Here is a 10,470-nt window from a genome sequence, read left to right on the forward strand (position 1 = left end):
TAAGGTTTAGCAATACTGGATTTTCAGAGTACATTATTTCCATTGCAACCTCCAGAGTAATGTATTACATGAATGTCATATACAACAAACAGGTTTAGATAAACACAAAAAAATATATCCATTTAAAAATTTTAATTGAAAACCATTTGAGGGAAAAGCCGGAGAGTCTGATGAGGGATTACACATTTCTCCTGGCAGTTAACAATTCTGCAGTTTTGACTTAGATTTCTTTACGGTAAAAAGGCCTCCAAGGGGAAGAGTCCATGTTTATAATTAGCATTTGTGGTATGTTAGAGACAGACAAAGGCGAATTAAAATAAACTGAGAACAGTAGGAAAGAGGAAAGAAGTTGGGCTTAGCTCCAAATTTGTTATTTTAGCTCAGAAATATCATCCTTATTTCACAGCATTAGACACATGCAACCTAAGACCTGAACGTGACTCAAGGGTTAAGTGTGGTCTTCTGCCAGGCTAAGAGCAAGAGGTTCAAACAGACCCCACATCCCAGAGCTTCTGTAGCTGTATCAGCAGGCAGAGGGGATGCGCCCTGAGCCCCCTCCTCCCTCCTTCCCCACACCTGCGACGCAGAACCACCCCAAGGCTTCTTCCCGGTGGGCTGCAGGAGCACGGGCAGCCTCAGCAGCAGCCGCCAAACCTCGGAGAGGCAGGAGCCCAAGGGATCACCCTTCCCGCGGGCAACCCAGGGGCGGAGAGGGAACGCAGGATCCAGAAACGCGAATTACTCTTCCTGGGCTTCTACGCAGGAGCAGACACGGCTCCCTGAACCGCGCTGATGTTCTCCAAACATCCTCAGCTTTATGATTGCACCAGCTCGCTGCAGGCACGGCGAACAGGCTGCTGGCGCGTAAAAACAGGACCCCAGAATTTCTGTTTGGATGATTGCTTTAATCCACCTATTCATTCATTGTAGGTAAGTTCGAAGCACGTACTTTGAATAATACTTCTGTTTCATTTGGGGATGTAAATCGTTACAGATGTTAAAAATAGGCTATATGCTGCAGGGCAGTGGTCAGTAAGAGCTGACAGAGCGCCTAGGGACCCTTGTCGGTAAGTACCAAATACTATAAGAAGGATCTGTAGGTTAAAATATGAACTGGTACACATAAATGTTTTCCATAAATTACATTTGTAAGTAAAGTCATCATCTTTTTTGAGACAAATGCTTCCAGCTCCCTGAACTTGACAATTAGGCTTATTTTCAAAATTGTGTTAGGGTTATGCAAGGTTTAGCACAAGAACCACAAATGGGCTATCCAATATCAAGCTCAAGGAGCATTCTTTCGCACCTAAACAGCAAAAAGAACCATAAATACCACACAAAAGGAAATAAACAGTCTGCTATAGAATATTTGAAAGTAGCTGTACTAAGTTCCATCAGACATTATTACTGAGAAGTTGGCTGGGCAGCGTTACCCCAAAATCTTGCCAAATTTACTCATCTCTAAGAAATAGCTTCGGGATTTATAAACCAGAAACATAAATTGGCAGTAGTGGGGTGTGATTTTTTAATCTTCAGTTATCGTAGTCTACTCAACATGTCGTAACAGAGAATTCAGAGCTCTTTCCTTTCACGTGCAATTTCAAGACTTTTTTAGCTCATTTAAACACTGACTTATCCTTCCTTCATGCAAATGCACAACAGTCAAGAGTTTAGGCAAGAGTTTGGCCAGTTGTAGCTTTCTTTAAAATTGTCACGATCACATGGAGACAGTGTCCCTAATTAGGACGCACCCCACAACATATCCCAAGCAGATGCTTCACTCCAAGGCAGCAGCTGTAGCAGCCAGCACTGCACTTTCAGCGAGAGTACACGTTACAGGGTGAAGGCATCTGAAAGCGCTACCAGCAGGCATTTTTACAGATGGCCAGAAGGCCAGTGCTGATGCATGCCTGCAGATGTTTCTTCACGACACTAGTGAGAGCGTGCTGTGCTGACACATGCACGTGGGACGGTTCCCAAGGCCAGCAGAGCCCCACAAACCCTCCTGCCCGCCCTCAGTATTTCATTTCAACCAACTCTACGCTATCACACAAGGATGGCTGGAAAATCTTTCTGCAGCCTCCTTCTGCCTTCTCCCCGCCTAGGAAGGTATTAAATTCTAAATTTTGTACCTATGAGTTGCGCTGTCAAATTCTATGTCTATGGATCACCTCTTATTAGTATTATTATTATATACAAATACAGACCATCTGCTTTGCTCTTCCACACCAATTCAGAACAAGGCAGAGCCGGACCTGCAATGTATGCTTACAACTTCCAGAAGTCAAAATACTGACTACTCTGTCAGGTATTTTTAAGGATCAAAATAAATCACTGCGCTCAACTCACCTACTCAATGATGAAGTTTTCCACCACGGCGCTGTTATATTGTCCTCCCACCGCTTTGTTTAAACACACAAGTACTAATGTATCAGTCATGATCTGCAATGTACATTTATACAAAAGTGTTTTGCTATTGCTCTGTTCCAGTCTATAAACAGGCCTCAGGACTCCCCATCAGACATCAGATAAAAATAGCCTAGCTTTTTTTAAACATGCACATACCCTGATGAAAAGAGCATCTGAAAAATCACATATACTGCATTTATGTTATTTGGGTTTTTAAATTATTGCAATAGGCAGTGAGTCAGAAGTCTGATGTAAAATTTTGTAAAACTTAGGCACTGGGCAAACATCAGTGTGGTAAATACTGATAGCATACGATCAAAGAAGTTTGTCCTGGGAAGAACTCAATGCACCTATAATGAGCACTCTCCATCCTGTCCCCCTGCCTTCCCTCCCAAACCCTGACAAATATTTGCAATTCTGAGTCTCTTAAATGTGAGTGAAAAACTGTCTAGTGAAAGCCACTGCACATCATCATGCGATGCTCAAAGTAGCTTCTGAAAGCAGAGTACTCTGGGTGTCAGAAGCAGCTGGAAGAACGACGACTGATTTTAACTACAGCATTATTCTAGGAGCAACATCCAGACTCCGGAGGGCACACAGGTTCTTGATCTTTGACCTGCAGCCTTATCCTTCTATGATTCTGCCATCTATGCAGTAATTAACATACTTCAAAGTCTGCGTCGTCTCTGTACCACTACAGCATATGTTTAAGTTCACGGCAGCTGCACAAGCCCATCATTTGATCCTTTCACTCTTCCATTCTTGCAAGCCTTTCACTCTTTGCCAGGCAACTGAAATACACGGGCCTTTAAAGTATTCAGAGGTCTTCCATTTCAACAGCAAGTATTGAAATCACTAGAAATCCCTGCAGTCGAGGTCTCCATTTGCTCCGTAAGACACCACATAAACAACCATTGCAAGCTGTGGTATGCATTCTGAGCGGTAACAATCAATCACTAAATAGCAAGTTAGAAGTCACTGTTTGACAGCACAGTTTCAAGAACAGCTGAGTTACTATTGCCAGATCTACTAAAAGCTGCAGTCAGCAGTATGAGATACTTCCAGGGAAGGGGGAGAAAAAGAAAAAAAAAAAAAAAAAAAAAGAAAATCTGTAAGGTAGCAAAGCAAGCAAACAACAAATAAAACCCCACACATATATGTACGTTCAAACGTATTTAAATTTGTGAATGCAACATGAGCATCTTACTGTTCTTCAAGACCTACTCCGATTTTCACAAGAACAGTATTACAGGTTTTTATAATTGTTTAAGTGCTGCAAGAGTGGACATGAAGAGTGCCACGACCAAACTTGCACTGCTACACAAGGGCTGGCTGGATAGAAACACTTTTAGCAGAGAAGAGAAGGTGTTTGCTTTAGAGCACCAGCTAAACAAGCTACTTTGGTTTCTTGAATGCTGTTTTTGTTGCAGGACAGTAATGGATCAGTGAACATGCGATAACAAGTGATGTGATTCCAGGATGTCAAACTGCCCCGCGGCAAAGTGGCTTTAAACTTCCTCTTCACATGATCAGATTAACACTCAGGCCTACATAAAAGATTAGTTTACAAATTGACTCTTAGCCATGAGTTCACACTTAAAAAAAAATGACTACTTTGACTTTCTCAGGGATAGTTTAGGAAGCTATCTTGCCTCTTCCAGCAAAATTATCCCACGAGAAACCGGATGGGAATTTTTCTCTCTGCCATCTCACAGACCACAGCTATCCTTCTCTACTTAGCCCCTTTTATTTTATAATTTCTATCAAACTCATTCACATCCTCCTCCTGTGTTTTCATCTTTCTAGAGCTCCCTTGAGCAGCCCTGTGAAGGCGACAAAAGGAATGCAGAATGATTCCTTGTGTGGACGTGGTGGACCAAGCCGAGCTGTACTTTGCTTAGTTTGGCAGATATTCCCAGTATTATAAAAACTGCTTTCGCACACAAATATTCAGTATCTCTCCTCCACCGCCCTCCATAAAAAAAAAAAAAAAAAAGCAGCTGTCAGCACACCACTCTTTGCAATGTCTGAGTAATTGCAAAATACTTACGATCCTCCGATATTCCCCTGTACGAAAGCACTCAGGAAGCTGCCATTTAGCATCTGGCTGTAATAACCTGCAGGGCTTCTATGGATAAAGATTCTTTCCCCCAGTGCTTATTAGAGATGTTTATGAAAAGGTAATCTTGAACAGGGTCGAATTATTCAATTATGTTTCTACTTTGTATGTCAGATGTAAGGCTAACGAGCAGAGAATTAATTTTTGACAGAAAAAAAAAATCAGACCACCCCATCCTAATTGAAAAGAATAGTAAATTCCTTTAGAAATTACTAATTGAAAGGCAGGTGTACACTTGCTATTATTCTCTTTTTACGAGACCTAGTCCCATTCATAAAGCCCAAAAACCATGAAAATTTTGTTCAGTCGTCTATTTTTGTTAAATGTATTCATGGTTCCTCCTATGGCTCAGATAACAGAGTCTTAAACAAGAACAAAGTTCCACGTTCTGCCTCGTTCAGCCTTCCATTCCCCAATTCACAGCAGCCGGTAAGCTGACCGTAGATAACTGGGCATGACCGAACGTACGCTGTGCTGTGTAGGGACCTGGCAGAGCACACGTCTTCCCGAGCAGTGAGAAGAACTCGACAAGACCCAGTTCTGCAGCTTATCTTCTGGTGGGCTACTACTTCAAGGTCACAGCAGCAATATGCTGCTCCTTACTACGCAGTTATTTAATTTGGTATTTTTAGATCAAAAATAGCTAACGCTTATCCAAAAACCCGTTATTTCCAGAGAAGAAAACACCCTGAGAGAGCACCTTCTGAAATGAACTAAGGAACAGAGCTCTCTTTCAGAAAAACTGCTGAAAGCAATAATTGACCTGAGCTCCCAGATTCTTGGGGATCCACAGCTGCTTCTGAGGGCCCTGGAAAAGCAACTATGGAAAGAAAGCCTACTGGCCTGAATTCAAGTATGTTTATGCACAGCATGTAAGAGTTCCCACTACTACAGGAAATTTTTACAGGATTCACAACTCCTATTTGAAAACCACAGATTTAAAACACATCCTCCAGTAAACAAGAGTTTTACTGTTAAATATACCCAGGAAGTTTCTCAAAATCTTTTTTTCTGAGTCTGTCTGTTCGCTTTCTTAGGACACAGATTTCTTGCCACTGTACTTGCCAAACGGGAAAATATTTTGCTACAATCCATATGATCGTTACAAGACACAACCAATAGATATTAGTTGTGTGCAGTAACTATGGGATGCAATCTACTCACAGCGGACAGTCCCCTCTCCCCCAGCACACTCCGTTCACAACAAAAGGATAAAGAAAAAAAATCCTACACGAGAAAAGTTGAAAGACAGTGTAATGAAGAAATATGGTAACACTTACGGTCAAGTCCGTTGATGTATCTCATTGTAATTTCACAGTGCCCCCAAACTGCACTGACTATGGGGTAAAGTTTTTTCCCTTTGAGTCCCCTGAAGGCCACTCCAAGATACTGTCCATCTACCATGAAGCTAAGCGTCCCTTCATCCATATCCAAAACCACCAGCAAGGAGTCTGGGAGTACAAAAGACTCATCCGGTTCCAAAAAGACAGGATACGTCACCCCAGGCTGGTTTTTACAATTGTGGTAGAGTTTGTTGCGTCCCAGATCCCAGCCCCACGATTCACTATTGCTACCCACCAACGACGTGTATCCCACCGAGTGCAGCGGAGCTTCGGCTGTGGAGACGCCCACCACAGCGTGAGTTCCCCGTTGCCTCGTGGGCCAGTGGATTTGCCAGACGTGCAGGCCTCTCGTGTAGCCGACTTTGCCCCGGATGCAATCTGTGCTTTGGGCAACGGGGTGTCTATGAAAAGTCAGTTTATCATCTTCCTTTACAAATATATTTAAGGAGCGATCTTCATTGTTCCACGCATGTTTATACTGGACCTCCAGGTTGGCAGGGGGCATATCCAACAGCATGTCCAGTCGCGCCGGCTTGCAAAAATCCGGGCCTCTCAGCTCTCGTTTAACAGGTCTATAAGGGGGCTCCCTCACATCCACAGACTTTATGCTCCCTGAGATTTTCTGGCCCATTGCTTGGCTGCAGATTTACAAAGGAGAAAGAAAAGTTGACCTTGGCCCAACGTTACCTCATGAAAGCACTTTTACACTGAGCCAGTGACCTGACAAGCTGACTGGATTTACTTCTCCTGTCTGGAGCTTTTTAGCAGCAATGTTTTCAGAGAAAAAACGCTCCTGAAAGAAAGCAGAAAGTTTCCAGTTAGTTTAAGAAAGCCATCGGCAAACCCACAGCATATTTTTAAAGAACTTCTTCTCATCCCTAGTAGGTATTTTAAACACCAAAGCTGACAATTCACCACCTTCGGTTCAGTATCCTACAGCGCTAACCAGCCTGCCAGCAGGATGCTCCGAGCCCACCAGCGTACAGAGGGCAGACGGCCATTTCCTCCAATTCATAATAGGATGCAGACATTCCCCACCTTCTGCCCTTCCACCCATTCTGTCTGGCCGAGTTCACAACGCTCCCGAAGGCGGCGTATGCTATTCCCCAGCAACAGCGGTAAACTTTATGTTCAGCGGTACCTTCACTTTCACCGTTTCGTAGTCTGAGAAACATGCACGATGTCAGAATCTCCTTTTATTTCTAGATACTCTCTTCCCTGGGCCCTGGCGACACACAGCTTCAGCTTCTGTGCCATTATTAAAACAAATGTAGCCAACAGCAAATGGCTGCAAAATTTTAAATGTTTACTTTTAACATACCCTGTCCTTAAATAAAAGAAAAAACAAGAATTCATCAGGCTTTAGTTTTTTTATAAAGGAGCTAAAAAGAGAGAGAGAGGGGAAAAAAAAGAGCAAGGTAATGAGGGAAGAGGAGGCATGGAAGGACAAATGAAGAATGGCAATTTCAGTTCTTCAGCAGACTTTTCTGCATGGGCAGCTACTACAACTGGGTATTTCTTCATGCTACTGGACAGCAGGCTAATCCACATTTTCTATACTGCAGTATTAGGCTGATGCAAAGAGTGGAACACAGTAAGACACATTAAGGGGAATATATGATTTTGAAATGTATTCTTTCTGTGCTTCCATAGACAAACATGGTAATGTAGCTGGAAGTGGTCAAAAGCACCCAGGAAAGATTCTTTGCAGCCTGGATAAGTTAGATTCATTCATCTTTTAGAGCTCAGGTGGAGCCAAGAACCTCTAAAAGTACTAAAGGGATAAAAATGAAAACAAAGTCCTATAAACTCAAGTAGATGATTGACATGGGATCAAATAAAGTATCTGCGCTGCAGACACACTTCCGTCTTCCAGCAAAATAAGTGCCAAGTCCAGGAATGCTCAAATATAGGAGGAGACCCACTCTGTTTATTTACTGACAGAGCGATGAAGTGTTTTGGGAAGAAGCAAAAATCACCAGACTTTCAAAAGCCTGAAGAGCCTAGGTGACAGCTGGTTTTCATAAAGCACCAAACAGCAGACAGGGGCATAGATGTCTTGCAAAGCTTTACTTGGTAAGTCACAAGTCCATGTTCTTTCTTTTAAAGAACTTCTACCCCAGATATACTGTCCCATTGCGAAGATCATTTCTGAAAGAAGATGAGTAAGAAACATGGAAATAAGAAGAGAAGTCTGGGAAAGCACCACCTGTAAAATTTACCATCCAACCATGTTTTAGAAGTGAATGAAGTCCTTATATTATTTACAATGGCCGATACCATGTAAAGTGTTTTCTGCATCTATTAAATGCAGAAATGAAACAACGCCTGCGTTATGTGAAAGCTTTCTTTCCAAAAAAAGCAGTAAAAAGTTGATTTTCAAATCCATGTGACAGTTAAGTTACTGCATAAAAATACTATTTTCTGGTGTCTGGTCCCACATGGGTATATGTGCACACCTGAGCATAAGACAACTGCCTCTTTGCACCTAATTTTAATCTTTAAAATCAAAATTAAACATAAGTCCCCAAGCCCCTCAGATCACGCTTACAGGAGGATTCAGAATGATTCACAGGAGCTGCTTCTCACCGGAACAGTACCACAACTTGAAAATTACCCCACAGGAAATCAGTTTGAACAATCCCCCTTACTTCTTTCCAGACCACGTGAAAAGAATCTGAAAGTTTAAACAGTAATTACATTGAACTTGACGCTTGCCACTTCCACTATTGCAGAAGCACTCATACGTTGTTTCAAAGGTACGATGGCAAATTTTGCCCACCGAAGCAAGTTCAAGACTTGATTCCACACTAATAATTCTGGGGAAAATGAAATACTGACGCTAATATACAGACAGGGAAGCAACAGGGAGTAAATGTCATCAGGTAAGTAAGATTTCCTAGGAGGACACACGCTCAGGGATTGGGCAATTCCTTTAAAAAAGGTGCTTGATTATTTGAGCTTGAAAGAAGGATATGCAAAGGGAAAGTGTCAGATATTCAAAGGGAACCTCAGCGATTTCTGTATGAGACTTAGCCCTATATGCCTTTGCAAGTTTCCTCTTTAAGGCACAAGACAATTGCCACGTCCCTGTCAGGGTGCTGAGGGGAGATGGCCAGGGAAGTCCTCAGTGCATCCTCCTGTATCACTTCATGATCACATGAGAAACCAGACTTGGCACAGAGGTTTACCTGGCAAATCACCAAGAGGTTATAAAAACCAAAGTGATTCACTTGGCAAGCCACAGACAAACATTCTTCCTAATGTGCCCCAAACTGTAACATAAATAGGTTGCCAATAGATAGATCGGTAGTAAAATGCATCATTATGAGTACCTTGATACGCGCACAACTGTGCCTTTACTCTGGGATGGGCTTAGTAAGTACTTCGGTTTGAAACTGTATCTACAATATTAGGCCTTTCTTCATACATGGACATTACCACATAATTTAATTATATAATGTAACATTTTGCCAAATAGCTTTCTATGGGCATAGGACTCAACAATAACGTAGAAATCTTACAGTTACTGATGCATTCAAGATGCAGCAGTTCCTAAGCAGTGGTACAGCTCAAAAGCTACCTTTCATCAAATACTTTCTCCCATCGACTGTAACACATTACACTCTCTTGCATCCTAGGTTCTGCGTAGCTGGTAGTTGTTCTGAGCTTCTGTTAAAAGGCCAACTATAGCCACACTAATCTCATTCAAGTATTAGTGGACTTGAACAAGTAAACACACAAAAAAAAGTCAACATTTAATCATTCGTACCAGTACAGCAATAAAGGTGTAACCCCGTGCTGGCTGTGATCCAACAGCTTCGATTGCTGGTGTTTAGTAGTAGCTGACATGAAAATTTTATATGAGGAGGCAGTGAGGGGTTGCAACACGTGCCTCCTGCTCACAACCCACGCAACATTAATGTGAGCTCTACAGGGAGCGACTCATGCAGAAAGTCCTCCTGGCAGCTCACAACGGTCCTGCTGGTTGCTTGCAGGAGCAACCTGCCTCAAAGCCAGGACCATCTATTCCCTTTTCTTGTCTGCATCCTGTCCCTTTACCCCAAACAGATGGCAGAGACTCACACCGAGGCGAGGAACGGCAGCAGAGGCATCGCCTTGTCCTCCACCCCGCCAGAAGCTGCTGTTGGAGGAGCGCAGCTTACCGGGGCCCAGCCCGTCTCCGCCGACAAACACTCCCTCCCTGCTTCCAACGCAGAAGCCTCGGAAACGTCACACTCGCACCGTTACTGTCAGGATCTCCAGGCAGCTTCTCCCCACGGAGGTACGCAATTATCACACCACCAGCCGAGCACAAGGCTCACAAGGGGATGCGGAGTGACTATCAATTCATCCGGCAAAGGTACTCCAGACTGGCTTCCTGTCTGCAGGACTGGATGGCCACACCACACAGGACTAGTAAGAGCTGTGGGTCGACCTGAAAGGACGGAAGGTTATTCCTTTCAGATTATGTACTATTCAATCCATTTACAGAAATATTTGGTTGTAAAACCTTCTCACCATCTCCTTAATTAATAAAAACTTGCCAAAGCACAACACCCTCATTCAACTCCTGTGACTTTTTGTAATCTTATACTA

At 43.0% G+C, this 10,470-nt stretch overlaps 1 protein-coding gene across 1 annotated transcript in view; it reads right to left on the bottom strand.

The window, feature by feature from the left end:
* SPSB4 (splA/ryanodine receptor domain and SOCS box containing 4) overlaps positions 1-6,502 on the bottom strand; it is a 65,214-nt gene extending 58,712 nt beyond the window's left edge. Inside the window, exon 1 of the mRNA XM_009325044.1 lies at positions 5,809-6,502. Coding sequence (XP_009323319.1) covers positions 5,809-6,502 — 694 coding nt within the window. The remainder of the gene's footprint in view (positions 1-5,808) is intronic.
* Between the last annotated feature and the right edge of the window lie 3,968 nt (positions 6,503-10,470).

This window comes from Pygoscelis adeliae, unplaced genomic scaffold (genome assembly GCF_000699105.1).
Source record: "Pygoscelis adeliae isolate BGI_AS28 unplaced genomic scaffold, ASM69910v1 Scaffold155, whole genome shotgun sequence".
Lineage (NCBI taxonomy): Eukaryota > Metazoa > Chordata > Aves > Sphenisciformes > Spheniscidae > Pygoscelis > Pygoscelis adeliae.